Source organism: Aspergillus aculeatinus (assembly GCF_003184765.1).
Source record: "Aspergillus aculeatinus CBS 121060 unplaced genomic scaffold BO66scaffold_67, whole genome shotgun sequence".
In the NCBI taxonomy this organism is placed as follows: domain Eukaryota; kingdom Fungi; phylum Ascomycota; class Eurotiomycetes; order Eurotiales; family Aspergillaceae; genus Aspergillus; species Aspergillus aculeatinus.
In genome coordinates, this window is record NW_020291536.1 from 1 (window position 1) to 22,618 (window position 22,618).

Below are 22,618 nucleotides of genomic sequence, written 5' to 3' on the forward strand. Positions count from 1 at the left end.
CCCCCCCCTCTGGTGCCCACGCCGGGATCTCTTCTGATTTGATAAACCAGAGATAGCGATAATGGGGCCGAGTCCCACGCACTTACTGTCCCGGTTTGACATCTCAAGATCCCACGAACCTCCATGCTTTGTGAAATTAGGATGGACTTCCCAGGACGATGAACCAGTTGCGTGCCCTTGAGCGCGAGTCTATTTTTAGAAGACCCTTGAAATCAGGTACAGTACAGCACGCACCCGTCTACATACCACTCATCCCCTAGGAACCACAAGAGGATATGCCGTCTCAAGGCAACGTACCCGAGCCGCAAGACAGGTTTGAACAGGGACTCAAATGGATACCAGCAGTGGTCGAAAAGAGGCAGGCATGATGGTGACGACTTATCTGGACCGTACAGTACATGATGACGCGGAAGTGGGATCGATGACAATAGCCCACCGATTGTGCGACAGGCAGTTTCTCCACGAGAAGCCGAACTTGTGCTATACGCCGTGCCATACCGAGCCTGAATGTCGTTGAACACTTGCAAAACCATAGCCTGCTTGTTGAGATTCTCGAAGAACGACATATCCACTCCCGCGGGGGCGGCGTGACAAACAAGCTTGGTGTAATGTGCAACTCGCCTGCATGGAACTAGTCGTTTGGACCAAGATACGATCCAGATGAAACAAAATGCGAGTAGAACACAATTGTTCGACTCAGAATCTTGTAGTGAGATCCTCCACCCACCAACAACTTCACCGTAGACCTGACAAGAGTGGGTGGGTGGCTTTGGATGGTTCGGGCCGTAATCTTGGCACTGTCTGGAGTTTGGGCTGTCCATCGACTCATCAAGAGAGTCCATTGAGATTCATCTCTCTCTCTGTGTGTGCCACCGCAATCACCAAGCACCAAACACCAAACAGACAGACATACCACGGCATTCATCCGATCAAGCCTTTCCCGTCCAGACCAAGTACGTTTCTCCAATAGCTGGCGGCCATGTCGACCCTAGATATAGCAGCACTACTGCCATGTCGGCGCCCTCCATTGGTCCTGTCTTCGTTGGACCTGCGGTGGCTGGGCTGCGGAGGCTGGGAAAGACAGGCGCCCGCATCGCCAACCACCTCGGACGGTCGATAGCAGCCCAATTCAGAGCTCTTTTCTCCCTTGCTTCCTGCCCCGACCATCTTGTCTCTCTTATCTCTCCCTCGACCGGCTCGGGTCCTACGCGCTGGGAATGTCCATGAGATATCTCATACCGCGTTGCAAGTGAGCGATTGAAACACATACATTCCTCGGTTGATCCCGACCGTCATGTTAGCTCCGGGATCGGGCAATGTGAGTCTGCGGACTGTCAGTTGTAAGTGGAATGTCGGATTTGTTCGACAGCCGGCTAGAGATCCCAACCAATCTTGGTCGATTGTGGTTTGAACCGATGGCCTGACTCCATGCAGCAAGTAGACCGCAGATGATACACAACGAGGATCAGCAATCCGTTGCCGCCTCAGATGACTATTACTCTTTCTCGAGCCAGAGCTCCAGCGCAAGGTCTCGGACGAGTGGCAGTCGAGTCAATGTCGTGCGCTATGCAACCCCCAACTCTCGACCTGCATCCCGTCCTCCTTCCCCTAGCATATCAAGAACGCATCTCGCCCCGCCGGTGGCTGGTGCGCGATCGCAACCCTCTATAGACTCCTCGAGCGACAACAGAATCTTCCTGACACCCGCGTCCCAAACAATCCGCTCCGTCGAGGATAGAGAAGTTCACCTGAACCCCATGTCCCATACCACATCCAGTCGGGCTCCCGCCGACAGCTACGCGGGACGCCCACCAACTCCTGGAATGGACGACTCGCCTTATATTCATTTCGCCATTAGCCAGCTGACGCGTGATGAGGAAGTGGCGGGCCCTAGGAGGAGAAGTTCGATCGTGAGCCGTGACTCTCCCGCTGAGCCGCTGCTCTGGGATGATGGCTTAGGTTGCTTCATCCGCTCACATGGACCTTCCTCACCTCCGGACGTCAGACACCGGCCGAAATCTCCTATCTCCGCAAGAAGGTCGCCCCAGAAGTCGGTTGACCCAGAATCTTTCATTCCAGTGGATCCCCCAGAGGAAAGCCTACTCTACCCTGCATTGGACTATGTGCCTCCTGTATTGCGCACATGGGCACTGGCCGCCCTCACAATCTGCTGCTTGCTCATGATTGCCGGAATTATTTTCTGCAATGTCTGGTCCCCAAGGCATCAAGGACTTTGGGACTATGAGAGACAGGGTGATGCCCATTACTTCGTGATGCAATTTCTACCGCAAATTTTAGGCATGGTTATCACCATCTGGACGTTCGTGGTTCAAGCTGCCGTTTACCGCATCATGCCTTTTGCTATCATGGCATCGGAGCGGCCGTACGACCGCATTCTGCAGAGGCTGCCAGTCACGTCACGCAACTTCATTCTACCTGATTTCTCACATTTTCGGCATGGAGAGGCGCTAGTTGGATTCTCTTTGCTCTCAATGTGGCTCTCAAATTTCATCGCATTGCCGCTCCTGAGTTGTTTGTTCCAGGCCAAGTGGTATGAAATTGACGGCCAAGGCACGTGGCGATGGGCCTCCGTTCTGGCTGTGGGCTGGACGCTGGTGGCGGTTTACGGACTGACGACTATTGGGCTGATTTTGCTCATGCTTCGCTTTTTTCGTACATGGTCAGGCTTGATGTGGGATCCTGTCAGCCTGGCGGATCTCATTTCGGTGATTCAACGGTCAAACATCCTGCACGACTTCGAACAGTCCGAAACACTGCCGCAGGTTGGGAATTCACTCGAGCCCCGACTCCTTCGACTGGGTTATTGGCAATTATCAAATCGCGGCGAGTTCTTCTATGGTATTGGCGAGGCTGATGCCCCGATCCGAACACCATCCCTTCACCACCTGGAAAAGAATCTTCAGATGCAGTCGCACGGGCTGTCCAAGGTCTCGGTTGATCTTGAGCGCCAGGGTATGGCCGAAAAGGGCGAATACCACGAGAACCTATACACTCCTTCTGTTCGCTACCGCTGGATTCCATGGTTTCTCAAGGATACATCTGTGATAGCTTGGACGGTAATCATATGTGCTTTGTTCGTCGCTTTTGTACTGGTTAGCTTCATCCATGACGCCATCCGAGGAGGCTTCCCCCCACGGTTGTCCACATTGCCTTCCACCGGCGGCTTTTCGTCTTCCAACTTCTGCTACAGCTTTGTGCCGGCTCTTATCGGAAACGTCTTTTTTCTCGCATGGCAGCCCATCGACGTCTTCTTTCGTGCGTCGCAACCCTTCGCCTCTTTGTCGTCACCCAACGGTGCACGTGCAGAGGAGAGCCTGTTACTGGCGTATCCGTCGCATCTTCCGTTCCAGGTGACTATCCTGGCTGTCGCCAACAAGCACTACAAAGTGGCTTGGATCTCGTTCATGAGTATTGCGTCTGCCGCCATTCCCATTCTCGCCGGAGGCGTTTTCATTGCGTTGAATTACCCGTCCGAACACGCAATCAAAATTGCAGCATCAATGCCTGCTTTCTACGCGATGGTGGTATTCTGTGCTCTCTATACTGTGTCCTTCTTGTGTATCTGGCCTCGCCGTCAACGCCACCTCCCTCACGACATTAGCACGCTGGCCGATCTGATCAGCTTCCTCTACCAGAGCCCCCTCCTCGCCGACAAGATCTTGCGCGAGCCGAGGAGCAAAGCAGACCTGGTCACGCGACTGGTTGTCGCACCACCCGGGGACCGCGAGCATTCTGTGTATGGCTTCGGGATATATGTTGGCCGCGATGGCAAAGAGCATCTGGGAATCGATCGCCTTGACCGTCCCGGTCGGACCGATATGCTGATCAACACGGAATATACGAGGTAGTCTACGTACTCGCACGACAGTTGAGGAGTAGACAAAACCTGGTTGGACATGCACTCGAACTCCTACGCTCAATCCCAGCCCCTCTTTTCATGCCAACGATTCATGTATTATGAACGACTGATGAAACTTACGGATATCCCTGTATGTGTTACGGTGTTACGAGCCCAAGTTTCAGCCCTGTATGATGGGCTACTAATGATAATGAGACATATTAATGCACTGATGTATCTATGAACTATGATATTACTTTTCTTTGTGACTAAACTCCACTTGTCCGCTATGTTAGATCTTGTTGCATAGGTAATCATTTTGAACTTCCTATGTTGAAAATCTTCAAGAGGCACATTCGGGGAGCATTGGCGTTTATCAATTCCTGGGTACAGGAGCGACAGCTCGGCTGGTGGACTTATCACGTGAGCGGATAGGACTAACCATGTCTGTTATAGTGCAGGCTTCCACTCATCATGGATCTCGACCTGATGTACGGCACTGAACTCCGTACCTGATCTGACCATCCGAACCACCCGGATACATGCTGCACTTGAGAATGCTTGTGATGTCCAGATGAAACAGAGATCCGCGTGGCAGAAAATACATGTGTCTCGACCGCTTGGTATTGAACAATGCACTTGAAGTGTCGATGAAGTACACGGATATCTAGTCCGATCCCAAATTTGTGGGCTATCCAGACTCAGGGGCCTCCACCATGGTCTATCGTGGTAAGCCAAGCACCGGGTGTCAAAACTGCCGGACAAGGCGTATCAAGGTTAGTGTCTCGGATTCTGTAAATGACTACTGTTAATCGCCACTCAGTGCGATGAAACTCGCCCACACTGTAGAGCTTGTGTGCGGACGAACCGGTCATGTCCAGGGTATCTAGATCCTTTTGATGTTATGCTCCGGGATCAGGTCGCCTTCAAACGCAAGAAGCGAGACACTCATGTCTCAAATGCAGCCCCAGCGAGTCCGGCCAAACTGGCTTCTCTAACCACCTCAGTGATTGCGGCAGCGCCTGAAACCGCCGTGTCCACCAACGTGACAAGGGCCGATTGGATGGACATTGTATTCGACAAAACCTGCAACATCCCGAAAAGCGTAAACCTGCCTCTTGAAGACACGGTGGCATCGTTGTTCTTTAGCTCCTATCTCTATTCACCCAAAGATCCACTGATTCGGGAAGGGTTCATGGAAATGGTGCCTCATGCGTACGCAAACGCCCAGCCTGGGTCGCACTTGAAACTCATCACGTTGGCGGTGTCTTTCTTCTCGGTGTCTGCGTGGACGGGCAATCGGTCATATCTCCGAACCGCCGAACACCTGTGCGTGCAAGCGATATCTAAAACTAGAGAAGCAATTCAAGGCGACATCGACCGGAACCAGGATGAGATTCTGATGACGGTGCTCTTGCTCTTAATTTATGAGGTGACTAGCCCAATTATTCATTGAATGCTCGGATCTAATGATATGGCCAGGAATTCTCAGCTATGAAGGAGCGCAGGGCCCCAGGCAAGACACATTTACGGGGCGCAATTGCGTTGATAAATAGTCGGAGTCAAGATCAGCGGGAGACGGACCTCTCGATAACGTTGGAAAATGCAGTACATGCACAACTTGTAAGCTCTAGTGGCGTGCAACTCATCGGACTTGTTTGACTAATGATTCAGATCAAAACAACCAAAGGGCTCGCGTATCCTGTCATGCAGACCCCCAAGGTCTGGCCGCCCGCGCCAGTCGCGCCCGAGTCTGCCTCGACTCAACTGTTGATGGCCACATCTGACCTGGTCAGCCTGCGACAAGCATGGGACAAGCTTGTCTTGGACCAGCCAGCCGCCAATGTCACCGAGCTCGAGGAGATCCTCGCTCGGGCGAGGCGTCTGGACACCAAACTTGTAGCTTGGACACACGCCCTCCCCTCCCACTGGCACCCCGTCTCCGCCACCATGATATTGGATTCCATCCGCAAGGCAGGCATGTACAAGAACCGATGTGACTGCTACGCGGACATCTGGATCGCCAGCACCTGGAATTTCTACCGCGACTCGCGCATTGTCATCCAGAACATCATCCTCGATTGTCTGCGCCTCCTTCCGCCGCCCATCCGCACCGACGACATTCAGAGCGCCCTGAACACCATCCAAGACCTTGCCACCGGCATCTGCGCCACCATCCCATACTTCCTTGGCAGCCAGTCGAAGCCAGCCCAGATGGGCATGGAGAAGATTGACTATCCTGAGGCGGATGCACGCCGGGTCACCGCGGGCCACCGTCAGACATCGCCACTTTTGGGAGGATGGCTGGCGTCCACGAATCTGTTCAATATGACCATGCTACCTCTGACGGATGAGCTACATGCTTGGATCTTGGAACAGAAGCAGCGGGTGCTGCGGATTTATACATTTGGCTCCGTGGAGGGCGTTCAATGATAGAGCTTGTCCCGGGCTATCTTTTTGGCCAGTTCAACAATTTTTCTGGGTCTCTCTGCCTTCCACTGGATCTCTTCCATTGGCAATTGGCCGGGCGAACGGCTTGAACGCCATAGGATGCCTTGCATCTCCCTCGACGTTTAGTGTGTCCATAACCCTTATCCACCTCTGACGAAGCGAGAGACCTCAGCTGAAAACGGAGCCATACTTCACAAAACCACCTTGATACGGCAAGACCTGTGTCATGTTGCTGTGCGCATCACTGGCGAAGTCGCAATAGTCTTGACCTACAGGATACCTACCAGTTCTTATCCCCGGCTCTACCCATGTCAATGCGAGATCTCAAGACATAAATTGCTCAACAAATTAGCGGCTCATTACGAAACTTGTGCAGCTACTGATCAGACGCTCCACCAGAAGCAGTCGCCCAGAGCAAACTAAAACATATGACCGGCCTACTAGATTTCCACGCGGCTCTAATAGAATAACCGCATGCGACTACAACCTCCTTACTATAGGTTCTGCAGTAGAACAGATATGCACATCAAGGAGACAATAGAAATCTGATACCCAGGCTCCAGGAGAAAGAAGAGCCACTTGGTCCAGCACAACCGAGCCATAAGTGAGATATCGTCGTCGAAAACAACGCCTGTACCGTACCTTATTGTCGTGAGTAGGATCTAGTAGATCCGAACCCTTGCACCCGAAGTCACAGTCGTCTTCAGGACGCGTACTCGATAAAGGTTAGAGAGGTGGGTCTACAATAGACAAGCTATCATGTTATCCACGTGCCAACTTAGTGCTCCGATCTGGAGGCAGCGAGAGCGGATATTCATGAGACACGCAAACACACTCATAAAGATATAGCGAGCCATCATGAGTAGAACACCATCCATGCAAAAGCCGCACGAAGAAATCACGCAGAGGGAACAAGACCGAAGCGCAGAGAAGTGTCGACATGACACATACACGGAGTTAGTGGAGATAAAACGCTCTGCTCTGCCCTGACTAAGCCACCATCGCAACTCCTCTTTCTCCTCTTTCTCCTCCACCCTCGACAAACAATCCCCTCACCCTCAACAACACCCTCACAAACAAACCATTCAATCCTCATGCGCGAACAATAAGCATCAATTGAACCCCACCTCACTCACCACAACCTCACCCACCACCACCACCGCCACCACCAACAGTCCAACCCGTCTCCAAAATGGGCCTCCTCCGCTCCTTCATCCCCGACCAACAAAAACCCTCCACCGCATCCGACCAAACCCCCACACCCACACCCACAAACACAAACACAACCCCCTTCTCATCCCGCCCCGAAACAGAGGAATTTGACCCCCCGCTCCCCAAACTCTGGACGCCGCAAACGAACCTCAAACTCCTCCTGGGCGGCACCGCCTTCTTGGCCTTGAGCCTGCTGACAACCCGCCGCGCGATCCACCGCCGCCGCCTGGCCGCCATCCCGCCCTTCTACACCAGCGCGCCCTACCACAAGCCCACGGTCAGCGGGGGCGTCGAGGCGTTCGAGGCGCTCAACCTGGCCACGCTGAATGTGCTGGCGTTCGCGATGATGAGTACCGGGGGCGTGCTGTACGCGATGAATATTAACAGTGTCGACGATATGCGGCGGTATGTGCGGCGGGTGTCGTTGTCGGAGGAGGACATGGCCAAGGGGTTGGTGGAGGGGGATCGGGAGATGGAGAGGGAGGTGGAGGCGTGGGCGGCCAAGGTGCTGGGGGAGAAGTTTGGGCGGGAGTTGAAGGCGCAGCGCGAGAGGGAGTTGGAGGATGCTAGGGGGTTGGTGGATGGGGAGGGGAAGAAGGAGTGAGGGTTTCTTTCTCGGGGGGGTTAATGGTTGGGTTTGGGGGATGGATAGGATATATGGGGGTGGGTTGAAGGATGGAGTTTTTTTTGATGGTCACGGGTGTTTCGGGATAGGACAGGACATCATCTCTACTTTTGCATGACAACATACACATACATACCCTACTCTTGTATTTACGCATTCTTACGAGCTTAAGCTCGGGTTCAAAGATATACAAAATGCTATGATCAGTTATGACAACCACCATTCCTATAACTACCCATCTACTGCTCCATCTGTTCGTATCGCTCCCGCGCTGTCTGTCGCGTCTTCTCCAGGAACTCATCGTACCGACCCCGCGTGTTGCGCCCCGCCTCCTCCGTCGCATCGCCCAGCTTGCCCCCTTGCGCCCCCAAGCCCACCCCCTGCGCATACACCTCGGTCGCAATCGGCGCCGTCATCCCCGTGCCCTGCGCCCCCAGTCCAGACCCCGCGGACCAGCCCATCTTGCTGAGCAGCGAGGCACCCTTGGACGCTGCTGGCACTGCCGGCTCCTCCTCCTTGGCCGCAGGGGCTGCGGGCCGCGGCTTGGCTCCTCCACCAGCCTTGGACCGGCCGAACGCCTGTCGCCGTTCGCGGGCGCGGTCGCGATACTCCGTCGGTTGCGGGATGATGCCGTGCTTGACGAGCTTGCGCGTGGCATGCGCGATGCGCTCCTCATCCAGCAGATTCTCGCGGTGCATCTGACTGAGGCGTTCGTGCAGGTTGACCTGGGCGGTGGACTTGAATTTCCGCATGCACAGGTAGCAGCAGTTCTGGGTGGGGTTGGCATAGGATTGACTCGGAGGCGCGGCGGGGTCCAGCGGGGATGCTGCAGTCTCCGACGTCGGCTGCTGCTGCTGCTCTCCACCGCCGGGTTTGTCCTCGCCATCCTTCTTCTGGATCCCGTGCAGCTCCGCGTGGCGGTTGCTCCAGAACTGCAGATGCGACGGCACCGCCATCTTCTTGGCCGCGGCACTCGCGGCTGCGTCGGCCTTTCGCTTCTTGGCCTTGTCGGCATCCTTGCTGCCCTTGGTGGGTCCCTCCTGACCAGCCGCCCTGTCTCCCTTGCCGCTGTCAAGTTCCGCTGTGGACACCGTAAGCTCTTTCACATAGGCCTCTTCGTCCCAGTACATGAGTTTCAAGGCTGGGTTATTCAGCGGACTGAACGTGAATCGTTCATTGCTGGGGGTGGGATTAAGGACCGGGACAAAAACACCAGCATGGATGTAGCTGACCAAAACCGGCCGCGAGGAGATGGTGAACTTGTCAAATGAATTGAGTCGGGTGATGGCAGCTTGTGCATCCTAGGGCTATGTTAACTAGGCCTTGGAGCTACTAAGGGCGACATACCTGAATAGTCGCGAATTCCGCAAACCCGTAGCGCCAGCTCTCGTTAGTTTTGCGACCTCTCACAAGCAGAACACGGCGAATGGAGCCATCTCGAGCCCCGAGGTTCGAGTCTCCCGTGGTCGAAGCCACTTTAGCTCCCTTCTTTGCACCTCCTGTGGCATCGTTGCTGGAAGACGAAGGACGGTACAACTTGGCCACTCCCTTGGCCAGCAGTTCTTCGGTGACCGACGATTCCAGTCCGCGGAAAAGAAGGAACTGCGACGGTTGGTTCTCGGGCGCCGCATCATTATCGCCGTGGTTCTCGACTCTAGGGGCCGGCAGTCCAGGAGGACCGGCGGGGCCGCCATCTGGTCCGAATAAGCTTACTGCGAGTCGACGTCCTCATGAGCAACATACCAGGTCGAGGTGCTTGACAACGAAAGCACTTTTGACGAGTAGAATAATTGACGATAGCACACTAGACAAATTAGCGCGCGAATCAGGCTTAGTGGCTGAGTTCCGGCCTCACCATCATGCAGGTCCAGTCAGCCTCCGCGCGGGCCCGGGCACGGTCCTCTCTCTCGCGACTGTAGGCGATGCGCACCTTAGTGCCGCGGTCGTTATGTGGATTGGGCCCATGGAGATAGATGTTGGGAAAATTGCGTTCGACGAACGCCCGCGACTGGTTGAGATCTCGGAATCTCAAAAAGCCCAACTGACGTGAAACCTCTGAAGCCACGATTAGCTTGACGGGGGCAAAACAGACCAAGCATCACCTACTCGTCTGTCGATCACGAATGACACGGACGTCATCCAGACCATCCACATTGTAGAATTCTTTCAACTCATTCGTAATCTGTTCAACACCTCGACCAGACATCTCAGCCTCTTGCCATCAAATAGCGGCGGTGTTCCGGAGGGCACCGCTTTAGGGCGCCGGACACAGAAACATAAAAAGGGGAAGGAGTTATCGCACGTCTTCTTCCACCATATCCACCGGTAACCCATCCATCATCACCTCCCGACTCTCTTGCCCGTAATGCGAATGCCGGCCTCGGCGGGGGCTGCGACTGCGGCTGCGACTGTAGCTTCGGCTCCGGCTGCCGTATCCGGGGGAGCGGTAGCCCTCGCGATCGCGGTCCCTGTACGCCGGTCTGCCGCGCCGCGGTGGAGGGGAGCGCGAGGAGCGGCGGCGATAGTCATCGCGGTCCCGGCTGCGGTAACGAGGTCTAGAGTTGGGTCGATCTCTGGTATGGTCTCCTCTTCGCTCTGGAGCTGGTCCCCGCGGAGGAGAGTGGGGCAAATCTTTCTCACGGCGAAGCAGAGTCAGTTACTACCATGTTCCAAAGCAAAGAAAAAAGATTTGTGGACGGTTCATCAAAGCATAGCCTTTGCCCTGTGCTACTGGTTTGCGGGGAGGAGGGCGTAATACCGCCAGGCGAGCGCGATCGGGAAGGCGAGCGATCGTCGTACATTCGGCCGTCCCGGTCATCGCGGCGAGGAACAGGTCGGTGCGGAGGTCCTGAAGGAAACCGGTTATCCTCGGGATTGAAATGCGACATGATGGACAGTCATTGAGGAGTGGACGAGGGAAGAAGTTGGGATGCGCTTAGAGAGATGCCGTCCGCAGCATCAAGGCGCCCATGCGGCAGAATCATGGGCCGCCTGGGATACCGCCTACTGAGAGTGGTCGAGTCCATCGGTTCTCCTACTAGCTCTTTTTGTTCTAGCGGCTCGAGGCCTGGAGTATCTCCATTCATTCACCATCCATTGAAGATGCTCTGCGGGCACCAAGAATTGATTTCTCGCTGAAGCTTACATGCTTCGGGAGAAGGCGACACTATTTGCAGAATTTCACCGAGGATCAACACAGTTGTCATGTCATGGAAGCTATCAACTAGAAGCTCAGCAGTGTTCTTCCGCATGGTACGAGTGTGATTGAGCCCTTCCGGAAGAAAACATTGATCTTCTCTTCAGAGATACGATGTCATGTACGGAGTACGGTGTGTGTACATTGGCTGGTTGGTTGGCTGTTAGGAGTCAATCTCATACTATGTGGCTCAATTGCTGTCAGTCTAAAGTTGGTTGTCTTGTGGACTGCCGTGAATGTGATGGACATGCTGACTGGGGATGTCCACGGGAGCCGAGCAGCCGAGGGGGGCAGCGCCCTGTAGGGCTGAGCCTACCGGGCCAGGGTCCTTCTTCAGGAAGATCACTTGTAACACACGAATGAACCATGTCTTATGAATTGGTGATAGACATACAGTCACGTCTTCATGCATTTCATATCTTCGACCACCTCATTCGGTCCCACGAACATGGCCAACCCGGTTCGAGCACACCAAACAAATGAAGTCATCAAGTTAGAACTGACTTTTGGATCTCCTCGGGCCCCGAGATCCCCACCCCCGAGCCTTTTCCAAGCACCTGTATTTCTGTTGCCTGGTCTGACTGCCCAATCGGCAGCTCTGGGTCAGGGTCTGGTGGAGATTGTAGGGTTCTAATTGTTTCTCTTACCATACTTCTTCAAACTCCGAGACTGTCCGTATGACATGGGTAGTGCAATCACCAGGGGGAGAGGCGCCTCCATTCCAGGCAGCACAAGTAAGCCCCCGCCGTGGCTGAGTTCTGAACTCTGCTGTTTTTTCGGTCCTATTTTTGAGCCACACACAACTGAGAGAAACTCCCGATTCGTCCTTCATGGACCTGAGCTCATATAAGACGGTCGACCCCAACGGTTAAGACGTTCGCCCTGTGGTGGATGGATCTGAATTGCCCAGTTTTGGCTGTCACTACTACGCCATGAAGCTCACGGGGATCTCGCTTTTGACGCTGCTTGCTCTCGGCTCTATCCCTGGTATGGCTCTCAGACTGTGTCAAGCCATACTCATCCTACAATACTGACTTTGGACTTAGCAGGCAGCGTTGCTGTACCTACCTCCCGGGATGTGACATTTGAAGACCTCTCACGACGTGCCCTCCCCAATGCCCCCGATGAATATACTCCAAGCAACGTGACCTGCCCCTCCAGCAGGCCGACGATTCGAAGCGCATCCGCGCTGTCGAAGAATGAAACAGCATGGCTGGACGTGCGCCGTCAGCAGACCATCTCTGCCATGAAGGACTTCTTCGGGCACATCAACATGAGTGGCTTCGATGCTGTGTCGTACATCACCAGCCATGCTTCCAACGTGTCCAACCTGCCCAACATCGGTATCGCCGTGTCCGGTGGCGGCTACCGGGCTCTGACGAACGGCGCAGGTGCCATCAAAGCCTTCGACAGCCGCACGGAGGGATCGACCCGGAGCGGCCAACTGGGGGGTCTCCTGCAGTCCGCAACGTACCTATCGGGCTTGTCCGGAGGCGGCTGGCTGCTGGGCTCGATCTACATCAACAACTTCACCACCATCTCCAACCTACAGACCTACAAGGAAGGCGAGGTGTGGCAGTTCCAAAACTCGATCATCAAGGGGCCCAAGACCAAGGGCCTGCAGATCTGGGATACGGCGAAGTACTACGAGGAATTGGTCAAGGTGGTGGCGGGGAAACGCTCAGCCGGGTTCAACGTCTCCTTCACCGACTACTGGGGCCGCGCGCTCTCGTACCAACTCATCAACGCCACCGACGGCGGACCGAGCTACACCTGGTCCTCCATCGCGCTGACCCAAGATTTCAAGGACGGCAAGATGCCCCTGCCGCTCCTGGTCGCAGACGGACGCAACCCCGGAGAGATCCTGATCGGCAGCAACTCCACCGTGTACGAGTTCAACCCCTGGGAATTCGGCAGCTTCGACCCGTCGATCTTCGGCTTCGCGCCCCTCGAATACCTGGGGACATACTTCGAAGACGGGCAGGTCCCGTCCAACTCGACCTGCGTGCGCGGCTACGACAACGCCGGGTTCGTCATGGGGACGTCGTCGAGCCTGTTCAACCAGTTCATCCTGAAGCTCAACACGACAGACCTGCCCAGCACGCTCAAGGACATCGCCGCGGACCTCCTCGCCGACCTAGGCGAGCGCAACGACGACATCGCGATCTACTCGCCCAACCCGTTCTACGGGTACGGCCACGCGTCGGCCGCGTACGAGCAGACCCCGGACCTCAACGTCGTCGACGGCGGCGAGGACAAGCAGAACCTACCCCTCCACCCGCTAATCCAGCCGGACCGGCACGTGGACGTGATCTTCGCGGTGGACTCGTCCGCCAGCACGGCCAACAGCTGGCCCAACGGCAGCCCGCTGGTGGCGACGTACGAGCGCAGCCTCAACGCGAGCGGCATCGGCAACGGCACGGGCTTCCCCAGCGTCCCCGACAAGAACACCTTCGTCAACCTCGGGCTCAACACCCGGCCCACCTTCTTCGGCTGCAACAGCTCCAATTTTACCGGTTCCCGCCCCGCGCCGCTCGTCGTCTACCTCCCCAACTACCCCTACACCACCTACTCCAACAAGTCGACCTTCCAGCTCCAGTACGAGATCGCCGAGCGCGACGCCATGATCACGAACGGCTATAACGTCGTCACCGCGGCCAACGGCTCCCGGTCCGCGTACGCCGACTGGCCCACGTGCGCCGGCTGCGCGGTGCTGGCGCGCTCCTTCGACCGCACCGGCACGGACGTGCCGTCCGTCTGCGCCGCTTGCTTCGACAAGTACTGCTGGGACGGCACGCGGAACAGCACCGAGCCCGCCGCGTACGAACCGAGTGTGCTGATGGCGGACGCGAAGAAGTCCGGCGCCGGGGGCAGGTTCGTCGTGGCGGCGAGGTGGTGGTATATAGTCCCCGTGGTTGCGGTGTGGGCTGGCCTGGTCTAACGACCACCACCAGACCACAATTCCCAGCAAGAGAAATAAATCCTAAGTCGGAAGGCTGGCCTTCACGGTTATAAACTCGGAGTTACTCTTCCTCCCGCAGTAATCAAACACCCAGACCCCAACCCCTCACAATCAACTCTTCGCCTTCAATTCCGGAAAAAGAATAATCTTCTATCCAGTAAAAGGCACATCGTTGTGGGGTAGGGTGGGGTGGGGTAGCAAGTTCATGGGAGGATCTGGTGGGGGGGAGGTGGGTATCCTCATCTCTGGAGGGAGGATGGAGGGGGCTGTGGGTTGTGTGCGTGTCATCAGAAAAGGAGGAATTGTGACGGATGGGATAGATAGTGAGTTGAGGAGACGAATGCTGGGATGAGTGGTTGCTGCCAGGAGAGCGAGAGCTCATGGGAAAGTTTACCTCCATTTGGCAGATGTTGTCTGTGTTGGTTTTATCGCATGAAGTAGACTTAGCAAATGCATTTGCTCTGGGTTGGTCTGGTGTCGGAGTAAAAAAACTTGGGAATATGGGGTTGAGGTATCAACTTCTCAGGCTTTGCTACATGATTAGAACAAGCGATTGCGTCCTGTCTGGTATCTTTCTTCCCACCGAGGTGAGGGGAGGTATCCCATGAAACCATATCTGCTGATACGCAAACCCCAGGCTCTAAGTGCATGAGCCAAGACCCAATCCCGATCAGAAAGCGAAGTCATCTTATTAAAAGTCTTGTTAAAATCATGTAGTTTACTTCGCGCACGTCGAAATCATTCGTTTCCAGCCCGTCATCAAAATCATTTCACGCCTGCACCAGCACAACCACCGCCTCATACGGACGGAGCGACCATTTCCCACCACTCCGGATTCTCCCCCCGGCCGACTCGGCGCTCTCGTATGTGTTCAAAACCACCTCCTTCACGGCCCCCACCCCTTTGGCGACCGGGTCCCACTCCAGCGTCTGATCGGTCCAGTTGGCCAGCACCAGCGCCTTCTGGTCCTCGTACTGCCGGGTATACGTGAAGACCGCCTGGCTCTCCCTGTCGACCAGCGTGTAGTCCCCGTAGACAAAGATGTCGAGGTACTTCTTCCGCAGCCCCAGCACGGAGGACCAGTAGTGGTACGTCGACTGCGGGTCCTTGACCTGCGCCTCGGCGTTGACGCGCTCGGAGTCGGGGTTGACCGACATCCAGGGCTTGACGTTGGGGCCGGTGAAGCCGCCGTTCGGGCCCGCGGACCATTGCACCGGGGTGCGGGCGTTGTCGCGGGATTTCTTCTGGTATTCCTGACGGGCGATCCTCTGCGCGTCGGTGTCGTCGGGTTTCTGTTTAAGGAGTCTGTAGTCCAGGTGCAAGTCAGTCTCTATTCCGCATCTTTTCTTCTTTTCCGGGCAGAACATCTCACCTATGCCAGTGGTTGAGACAGTCAATGTCCTTGTATTCGCTGATATCCCACTCCACGGGCACATTCCTCATCCCCAGCTCCTGGCCCTGGTACACAAACGGCGTACCAGACTGCAGCGCCAGGATCGTCGCCAGCATCTTCCCGGCCTCGGTGCGGTACTCCTCCTTCGCGTTCGTGTACCGGTCAATCGAGCGCGGCTGATCGTGGTTCTCCCAGTACAGGGCATTCCAGCCATCATTCTCGTACATGAACTTCTGCCACGTCTCGAAGAAGCTCTTGAGGTCGGTGAGCTTCCAGCTGCCGGGCCGGAACTTGTCGCCGTACGGGCCGTGGTCGATGTCGACGTGCTCGAAGTTGAAGATCATGTTGATCTCGTTGCGGTCGTAGCGCACGGCGCGGAGGACCTCGTCGGTGTCGCGGACGAAGGGCATCTCGCCCACGCTGAAGGCGTCGTACTCCTTCAGGATCTGGCCGATGCCCTGCAGGTACTCGTGCAGTCGCGGCCCGTTGGCGTAGTACTTGTCGCCCCACTGCCAGGGCGTCCGCGGGTCCTGGACCGGCGCGTCGGGAAACCGCTGGTCCTTGCTGATGAAGTTGATGACGTCCATCCGGAACCCGTCCGCGCCCTTGTCCAGCCAGAACCGCACGATGTCGTGCACCGCCTGGCGCACGGGCGGGTGCTCCCAGTTGAGATCAGGCTGCTCGGTCGCGTACAGGTGGAGGTAGTATTCCTGGGTGTGCTCGTCCCACTGCCAGGCGCTTCCTGCAGGGGTGATGGTGGAAGTATCAGCGTGGCGTCTCTATTTATGAGATGTAAAGCGGAAAGTTACCTTGGAAGTGTGAAACCCAATTGTTGGGCGGTTGGCGGTTGCCCTGCTCATCATACCGCGCCGGCTTCCAGACGTACCAATTCCGGTACTCGCTGTCCTTGGAACTGCGCGACTGCTTGAACCACTCATGCTGGTCGCTGGTGTGATTGACCACGAGATCCATGAGCAGCTTCATGCCCCGCGCGTGGCAGCCCTGGATGAGGTTCTCGACGTCCGCGACCGTGCCGTACTCGTCGGCGATGCTGTAATAATCGGAGATGTCGTAGCCCATGTCGACCTGGGGCGACTTGTAGGAGGGGCAGAGCCAGACGATATCGACGCCCAGGCCCTTGATGTAGTCCAGCTTCGAGACGATGCCGGGGATGTCGCCGATGCCGTCATCGTTGCTGTCTTTGTAGGAGGCGGGCCAGATCTGATAGACGGAGCTCTCCTTCCACCAGGCGCGGTGAATCTGGGAGGAAGGTTTGGGCATCACGGGCTAAATGTGAATTATGGGGGGGGTGGTCAGGGATGGATGACCCGTGAGGATTGAGGATGATCAAAGAGGGAGGGGTCGATCATGCTTCTTATTTGTTTGGTGTAGCTGGCAATGAGGGGCAGTGCTTCTGCGCTGTGCTCCATCGAAGATCTCGCATGCGGAGAAATTCTCGGTGGGTTTGGTTGTCCACTTCTCCAAGGTGGTATGCCACTCATGCTTCGGGTCTGGGTGGATCGATTGTCCACCCACTTCCAGTCTCTAATGGACATCTGGTTTACTCATGCACCCACTTTTTTGGAGACATGAGAGGGTGGGGATGGGATGAGATCGTCCCCGGTTGTTTTGGGAGGGGCCCGGAGATGCAATGGCCAACTGGCAACCGCCACTATGCAACTCATCCTGCCTCTCGGTCCGACTTCTGACCAATTGACTTATGAGAATCAATGCAACATCTACCCCTCAACCATGGTATGCAGATTTGAGCACGTCGAGCATGTGAACTATAAGTACAAGGGTGTGCTTCCAGTACATACCCAATGAATATAGCATTAGCAGCATTGAGGAATTGATCTCGAATTGAATCTAAATTACTGAGTCAGAGAGTTATAGAACTGTTGATCATTCAGGCACAATTATGAACCGGAATTTCCCCGCCGGCAATCGGCTAAACTCCGTCCTCTGCTTACTACCACCTTTCTTTAAAAGCAAGGCTATCATCTTCATGAACAGAACCGAATCTCATCTTTAACGTAGACTTGACTAGGTCCAAAGACTACTGGAATAAGAACAATCACCTACAACATGGCCATCTACCACATCGGTACCTCAACCCCGCCATCTCTCCATTGTCCATACACTCCACCCCCCTGCCCACATTGTTGGAACTAACACTCCCAACCAGTCCTCTTCCGCCTCAAGCCCGGCGTCACCAAGGTCCAGGTCGACCAATGGTCGAGCATAGCGAAAGGCATGGTCGGCCAGATCCCGGGTAAGCTCGAGCGACTCACTTCCTCCCCGTGTATTGCACCAAAACTAAGCCCTCCCCAGGTCTCCGAGAACTCCACGCCGGCAGCCCCCTCGCGGCCACCGCCGCCAGAACCAAGGGCTTCGACATGGGAATCGTGGCGACTCTGGAGAAGCCCGAGGATGTACAAGCGTATGCCGCGCATCCTGCGCACCTGGAGTCGGTTGATCCGTTTCTGTCATCGAAGATGGGCCCAGTGACTAATCCGATGGTATAGGGTGCAGAAACTGAGAGAGGAGCTGTGCGATGATGCGTTGGCCTACGACTTGGAGTTTTGAGGCACGGAAGTAGATAAGCCGGGGTTCTGGTTCTGGCAGGAGGAGAGGGCTAGGAGGCTAGGACCAAGCTACTACAAGATGTACTGTCAGGCAACGAGATTCTAGATACACACGCTTATCTTACACTGCGGCTGCACATCTGCGACGGTTAGAACTTTCCCGGCTTGCAGACCAGTAATTCCGAGTGCATCAGGGGTTATTACCAGCTCTTCGCAGCACCTTTCACATTCCCCAGAGAAAGGATACGAGGTAAGGTCAATGACAAGCCTTCCCGTACTTCCGCAACCGCCAATAGTTGTACGGCAACGGAGCCAGATACCCAGCGCCCACCGACACGCCCGCCGCCAGCCAGAACCGCGGGTCCCCGACATCGACCACGCCCCCGGTCAGATGATAATCCACCGCATTCTCGGCGATCTCCATCGCCAGCATGGAGACCATGCTCATCCCCATGGCCGTCCGGCAGGCCATCGGCAGGGAGAGCTGGTCTGCGCCCCGCCAGAGGAGATACGTTTCAAGCATGACGGAGGTGGTTATGCCGGAGGCCACTGGTTCCGGAGTATCTGAGGTCAGTCGCTTGGGATCATCGGAGTCGGTCGGGATAGAACGAGAACGTACTGGATAGTCCCATGATCGTGCCCATCCCAAGATCCGGGGCAAAGCTTTGCAGCATCCAGAGGGCGGAGAAGTCACCGATGGTGCAGCCGATGAGGCACCGGAGGGTGTTGATACGTGCGCGCTTCCATGAGGAGCGGCAGGTCCAGAACGAGCGACTAAGGATGGAGGATGTTGAGGGCCGCGGCGCAGGGCTCGCGGGGGGTATCGGTGGGCTAAGTTGTGTTGAAATCGTATTGTTGTGGCATGGTTTCGATCCTCCCTTGGGTGGAGAGCATTGTTGGTGGTATACCCGGGAGCCAAGGAGGGGTGATAAGGACGGAGGTAATCTTGTCCGTCGAGTGATGACACTTCTGCAATGGAGATACATCTTTATCCTATCGTTGCCGGGAAAGGGAGAAACGCTCATATGAGAATTTCAGTCCAGGCACAGAAAAGCAAAAGGGCCGGGTTTGTCTGTTCTTTATTGCGATAAATTTCTGCCTCCCATCAACGCGAAAATCGCGCAGTCGGCGAATACTTTCGGGGACTTCGGTAGAGTATCCTTCTTCTACGGAGATTGGACAAGCGCACCAAATGGTCAAGCAAGGAGTTTCAGGCTTCGAAGATAGCTTTTTTGTAGAGAATATGCCTCTGTTGACCTCAAACTAATCTGGTTGCTCGATAGATTGTGTGGCGACACTACAGATACACCGCGGATTTCGCAACTTCATGAAACAACAAGTTGTCGGTCTGGTTCTAAGTTAGATCTAACATTATTCGTAAGTTGGAGCAGTAGCGCACTAGTATAACCTTTGATCATTCAAATATTCTACGCTCAGTTTCCTGGCTTGAATATTTTGAGAGGCACGATGTTTAGAAGTGCTGACTCGCAAAGAACAGACTAAATTCGCAGGTGGTACAACCAATGCCGTACAAGCTCCGGAGAAAGTATGAGGATATCTCTTAGCCACGAAGAGTAAAGACAACCAAAGAAGCCACAAAGAAGTCAATCTGGTGTCCTGATCCATGCGCCGTCAGGCTCTCGAAATCTCGAGGCTAACTCACAGTCAACAGCAATCACCGTGGATCAGAGGACAACTTCCCGCTAATCCAGATATGGTCAACGTCACTGCAGTCTCGACCGCCTGCTCGATCGGTCAGCTCCCCGCCGACGGTGATCATTGATAAGCTAACGTTATCTGAATGGAGTCATCGCATGTGGACTCTTTGCTTTATCTATTCTTGTTCACCTGCCATTGATCTCGACTGAGGTCACACACACTTACTCTACTCGAGCACTCTCGCTACAAAAGCCACCTCACCCATTCATCACCCAATTCTCAATCCGGAGCCTCCAAACAAACCTCCCACAAACAAACCAGATACACCACCACCACCACCCACAAACAGCGCCATACAATACCCAACAAACCCACCATGTCCACGCAAACACCAACCCCCCCTCCCTCCGAACCACAACCCCAAAGCCAACCGCCACAAGAACAACAACAACCCCAACCCTCCCAACCTCAACCCCAACAACAAGAAGACCCAGACCCCCTCCCCCCCCACCTCAACCCAACCACCTACCCCCGCACAACGCACAACCCGACCCTAAACACACACATCACGCTCACCTACGACCCGCTCGACGCCACCGCGGCCCTGCAGCTGGTCTCCTCGCCGCAGGCCGGCGCCAACGTCCTCTTCCTCGGCACCACGCGGGACACCTTCGGGGCGCGCGCCGTCGCGCAGCTCAGCTACACGGCGTACCCGCCGCTCGCGCTGAAGACGCTCTCCCAGATCGCCGAGGCGGCGGTGCACGCCCACCGCCTGCTGGGGGTGGCGATCGCGCACCGGCTGGGCGACGTGCCCATCGGGGAGAGCAGCATCGCCATCGCGGTGAGCGCGGGCCACCGCGGCGCGGCGTGGCGGGCCGGCGAGGAGGTGCTGGAGCGGTGCAAGGAGCGGGCGGAGATCTGGAAGCGCGAGGTGTTTGTCGATGGGGGCGGGGAGTGGCGCGAGAATCGGGAGAGGGATCGCGAGGGGGCGTTGGTGGGGTAGTTAGTTCCCTTGGGGTTTATCTGGGAAGGAGGGGGGAGGATTTGCATAGCCGGGTTTGGAGGGTGGAAGTTTTTAAGGGCGTTGGAGCGGTGTATATACTTGAACTGGGTGCGGGAGGATTGTCCATGTAGATAGAAAGTCAGGGCTGCTTGAGGATTACCGGTTATCGAGCTGCCAGGCCAGTCACGCGAACATTTTCAGTTTCTTCACATTTTACAGAGTAGGGTATTATATTGTACATCATATTGGGCCCCCCAAACCAAACAACCACGAATCTAATCCTTCCTCAAAGGCTTGCCCTCGCGCTTCCAGTCGTTGATGTGCTCCATAATAGTCCGCGTGGCGGACTCGGGCGTGTCCTGGCGGCCGATACACTCCACAAAGTCGTTATCCGGGTCTGCAGGGAAGCACGAGAGAATATTAGCCCAGGTCCTGAATCCAAACCAATCTCCGAAACAAAAAACTCACCCATAAGGTAAAAGTAAATACTATGGTCGACCAAATAATCCTCTCCCGGCTTGATATCCCGCGGGGTACTGAAGTACACGCGATACTGCTTGCACACATTGCGCACCTGGTCGTACGTGCCCGTCAACCCGATGATGCCCGGGTGGAACTCCTTCAGATACTCGCGCAGCACCTCGGGCGTATCGCGGACGGGGTCACAGGTAATAAACACGGGCAAGAAGATCTTCTCGCCGCCGGTGGCCTCGTTGACCTTGTCGATGATCTCGGCCATCTTGTCCAGCTCGTCCGGGCAGATATCCGGGCAGTGGGTGAATCCAAAGTAGACCTAGCAAGCCAGCCACAACCAATTAGTCGTCTGGGTGACTGAACCCGAAGGGAAGGGGGGGAGGGTAAACTCACAAAACTATACTTCCCCTTCAGATCCTCGGCCGTGAACTCCTTCCCATCCAGATCCTTCAGCGTGAAGGGCCCCCCGACCTTGGGCTTGCCCACCCCCTTGCTCATCTCCGCGATGCGCTTGCGCTCCAGCCGCTCCTTCTCCACCCGGAAATAGATGATCATGCCGCCGCCCGTCAGCACGAACAGCAGCGCCGACTTCCACGAGAACGGGCCCGTCGAGTTGCGCGCCTTCAGCTGGCCCATCGTCGGGGTTTTCTTGAGGTGGGCCCGCGAGGTCGAGAAGGCGCGGTGGGCGATGGTGGTGGTGGTGGTGGTGCCATTGTTCAATGTGCAGGCGGCGGCTGTTTGGGTGTTCACGGTCGTCCGTGCAAGGGTCCGATTCAAGGTCGTGGACTCGAGCGAGAACGGGGAAGCGCGCGAGGCACGCGCCAGAATGCGGCTCGCCGGTCGAATTGAGGAAGCCATTATTTCGATTTTTATTCAATTGATGGGGATGGAGGAGAGGGCAAGGGAAAGTGGCCTGACTTGACTGCGCGGAGGATTTTGTTTCTCGGACGGAGAACTTGACGGCGGTCGGCCGGGTCGGAGGTGTGTCCGGCCTGCCCGTGGTTTGGATGCGCTCCAGTCCGGCTGGCCCGCCGCCGGGGTTTGGCTTGATGGAATCCACTTACGGTTTAGTGCGGTTGGTGGTACAGTGAATATGAGAATATCACGTGAACCTATCTACAGAGTATAGGAAGTATATTATTGAACAACTCATTATGTTCGGGGATTCGGACAACAACGGGCTGTCTTGATTTACT

General features: G+C 55.7%; 11 protein-coding genes across 11 annotated transcripts; 5 read left to right on the forward strand and 6 right to left on the reverse strand.

Moving 5' to 3' along the window:
* Window positions 1-21: 21 nt before the first annotated feature.
* On the reverse strand, window positions 22-941 carry BO66DRAFT_395618 (uncharacterized protein). Its single transcript, XM_025648257.1, has one exon. It carries the CDS (start codon window positions 840-842, stop codon window positions 213-215), a length of 630 nt encoding a protein of 209 aa, XP_025498955.1. The 5' UTR covers window positions 843-941; the 3' UTR covers window positions 22-212.
* Window positions 942-1,294: 353 nt separating this feature from the next.
* Window positions 1,295-8,126, forward strand: BO66DRAFT_415310 (DUF3433 domain-containing protein; the record flags this gene model as incomplete). The annotated part of the gene is made up of 9 exons (XM_025649530.1): window positions 1,295-1,340; window positions 1,435-1,475; window positions 1,515-1,759; window positions 1,796-3,757; window positions 4,964-5,291; window positions 5,342-5,482; window positions 5,534-6,247; window positions 7,041-7,044; window positions 7,486-8,126. 9 exons carry the CDS (start codon window positions 1,295-1,297, stop codon window positions 8,124-8,126), a joined length of 4,122 nt encoding a protein of 1,373 aa, XP_025498956.1.
* Window positions 8,127-8,386: 260 nt separating this feature from the next.
* Window positions 8,387-10,353, reverse strand: BO66DRAFT_405745 (rna-binding protein; the record flags this gene model as incomplete). The annotated part of the gene is made up of 5 exons (XM_025648988.1): window positions 8,387-9,448; window positions 9,495-9,841; window positions 9,891-9,918; window positions 10,003-10,202; window positions 10,254-10,353. The coding sequence occupies 5 exons, from the start codon at window positions 10,351-10,353 to the stop codon at window positions 8,387-8,389; spliced, it is 1,737 nt and encodes a 578-aa protein (XP_025498957.1).
* Window positions 9,997-11,068, reverse strand: BO66DRAFT_215575 (uncharacterized protein). The gene is made up of 3 exons (XM_025642622.1): window positions 10,906-11,068; window positions 10,254-10,778; window positions 9,997-10,202 (listed from the first exon to the last, which is right to left on the reverse strand). Exons 1-2 carry the CDS (start codon window positions 11,033-11,035, stop codon window positions 10,441-10,443), a joined length of 468 nt encoding a protein of 155 aa, XP_025498958.1. The 5' UTR covers window positions 11,036-11,068; the 3' UTR covers window positions 9,997-10,202; window positions 10,254-10,440.
* Window positions 11,069-12,125: 1,057 nt separating this feature from the next.
* On the forward strand, window positions 12,126-14,483 carry BO66DRAFT_395621 (uncharacterized protein). Its single transcript, XM_025648258.1, has 2 exons — window positions 12,126-12,330; window positions 12,390-14,483. The coding sequence occupies exons 1-2, from the start codon at window positions 12,276-12,278 to the stop codon at window positions 14,282-14,284; spliced, it is 1,950 nt and encodes a 649-aa protein (XP_025498959.1). The 5' UTR covers window positions 12,126-12,275; the 3' UTR covers window positions 14,285-14,483.
* A 30-nt stretch (window positions 14,484-14,513) lies between these two features.
* On the forward strand, window positions 14,514-14,946 carry BO66DRAFT_215601 (uncharacterized protein). Its single transcript, XM_025642623.1, has one exon. It carries the CDS (start codon window positions 14,686-14,688, stop codon window positions 14,911-14,913), a length of 228 nt encoding a protein of 75 aa, XP_025498960.1. The 5' UTR covers window positions 14,514-14,685; the 3' UTR covers window positions 14,914-14,946.
* Window positions 14,947-14,976: 30 nt separating this feature from the next.
* BO66DRAFT_359460 (glycoside hydrolase family 13 protein) lies at window positions 14,977-17,281 on the reverse strand. The gene is made up of 3 exons (XM_025644976.1): window positions 16,508-17,281; window positions 15,678-16,440; window positions 14,977-15,610 (listed from the first exon to the last, which is right to left on the reverse strand). The coding sequence occupies exons 1-3, from the start codon at window positions 16,977-16,979 to the stop codon at window positions 15,076-15,078; spliced, it is 1,770 nt and encodes a 589-aa protein (XP_025498961.1). The 5' UTR covers window positions 16,980-17,281; the 3' UTR covers window positions 14,977-15,075.
* Window positions 17,282-17,734: 453 nt separating this feature from the next.
* Window positions 17,735-18,287, forward strand: BO66DRAFT_423665 (uncharacterized protein; the record flags this gene model as incomplete). The annotated part of the gene is made up of 4 exons (XM_025650121.1): window positions 17,735-17,805; window positions 17,887-17,973; window positions 18,033-18,168; window positions 18,227-18,287. Exons 1-4 carry the CDS (start codon window positions 17,787-17,789, stop codon window positions 18,285-18,287), a joined length of 303 nt encoding a protein of 100 aa, XP_025498962.1. The 5' UTR covers window positions 17,735-17,786.
* A 35-nt stretch (window positions 18,288-18,322) lies between these two features.
* Window positions 18,323-19,026, reverse strand: BO66DRAFT_395624 (DUF4396 domain-containing protein). Its single transcript, XM_025648259.1, has 2 exons — window positions 18,491-19,026; window positions 18,323-18,426 (listed from the first exon to the last, which is right to left on the reverse strand). Exon 1 carries the CDS (start codon window positions 18,807-18,809, stop codon window positions 18,543-18,545), a length of 267 nt encoding a protein of 88 aa, XP_025498963.1. The 5' UTR covers window positions 18,810-19,026; the 3' UTR covers window positions 18,323-18,426; window positions 18,491-18,542.
* Window positions 19,027-19,995: 969 nt separating this feature from the next.
* On the forward strand, window positions 19,996-21,117 carry BO66DRAFT_462653 (molybdopterin synthase catalytic subunit). The gene has a single exon (XM_025652391.1). It carries the CDS (start codon window positions 20,322-20,324, stop codon window positions 20,946-20,948), a length of 627 nt encoding a protein of 208 aa, XP_025498964.1. The 5' UTR covers window positions 19,996-20,321; the 3' UTR covers window positions 20,949-21,117.
* A 14-nt stretch (window positions 21,118-21,131) lies between these two features.
* Window positions 21,132-22,378, reverse strand: BO66DRAFT_395626 (SCO family protein). The gene is made up of 3 exons (XM_025648260.1): window positions 21,816-22,378; window positions 21,417-21,741; window positions 21,132-21,345 (listed from the first exon to the last, which is right to left on the reverse strand). Exons 1-3 carry the CDS (start codon window positions 22,278-22,280, stop codon window positions 21,224-21,226), a joined length of 912 nt encoding a protein of 303 aa, XP_025498965.1. The 5' UTR covers window positions 22,281-22,378; the 3' UTR covers window positions 21,132-21,223.
* Between the last annotated feature and the right edge of the window lie 240 nt (window positions 22,379-22,618).

Excerpts from the sequence above, each read along its gene's own strand:
- BO66DRAFT_215601 (XM_025642623.1), top strand. The coding sequence starts at position 14,686 with ATGGGAAAGTTTACCTCCATTTGGCAGATGTTGTCTGTGTTGGTTTTA.
- BO66DRAFT_395618 (XM_025648257.1), bottom strand. The coding sequence starts at position 842 with ATGGACTCTCTTGATGAGTCGATGGACAGCCCAAACTCCAGACAGTGC.
- BO66DRAFT_359460 (XM_025644976.1), bottom strand. The coding sequence starts at position 16,979 with ATGCCCAAACCTTCCTCCCAGATTCACCGCGCCTGGTGGAAGGAGAGC. Across the intron at positions 16,441-16,507 it reads TTGGGTTTCACACTTCCAAG|GAAGCGCCTGGCAGTGGGAC; the intron begins GTAACTTTCCGC and ends TCACCCCTGCAG. Across the intron at positions 15,611-15,677 it reads TGTCTCAACCACTGGCATAG|ACTCCTTAAACAGAAACCCG; the intron begins GTGAGATGTTCT and ends CCTGGACTACAG.
- BO66DRAFT_462653 (XM_025652391.1), top strand. The coding sequence starts at position 20,322 with ATGTCCACGCAAACACCAACCCCCCCTCCCTCCGAACCACAACCCCAA.
- BO66DRAFT_395626 (XM_025648260.1), bottom strand. The coding sequence starts at position 22,280 with ATGGCTTCCTCAATTCGACCGGCGAGCCGCATTCTGGCGCGTGCCTCG. Across the intron at positions 21,742-21,815 it reads TGAAGGGGAAGTATAGTTTT|GTCTACTTTGGATTCACCCA; the intron begins GTGAGTTTACCC and ends CTGGCTTGCTAG. Across the intron at positions 21,346-21,416 it reads TATTTACTTTTACCTTATGG|ACCCGGATAACGACTTTGTG; the intron begins GTGAGTTTTTTG and ends GCTTCCCTGCAG.
- BO66DRAFT_215575 (XM_025642622.1), bottom strand. The coding sequence starts at position 11,035 with ATGTCGCATTTCAATCCCGAGGATAACCGGTTTCCTTCAGGACCTCCG. Across the intron at positions 10,779-10,905 it reads CCGATCGCGCTCGCCTGGCG|ATTTGCCCCACTCTCCTCCG; the intron begins GTATTACGCCCT and ends GCCGTGAGAAAG.
- BO66DRAFT_395621 (XM_025648258.1), top strand. The coding sequence starts at position 12,276 with ATGAAGCTCACGGGGATCTCGCTTTTGACGCTGCTTGCTCTCGGCTCT. Across the intron at positions 12,331-12,389 it reads TGCTCTCGGCTCTATCCCTG|CAGGCAGCGTTGCTGTACCT; the intron begins GTATGGCTCTCA and ends CTTTGGACTTAG.
- BO66DRAFT_395624 (XM_025648259.1), bottom strand. The coding sequence starts at position 18,809 with ATGCTTGAAACGTATCTCCTCTGGCGGGGCGCAGACCAGCTCTCCCTG.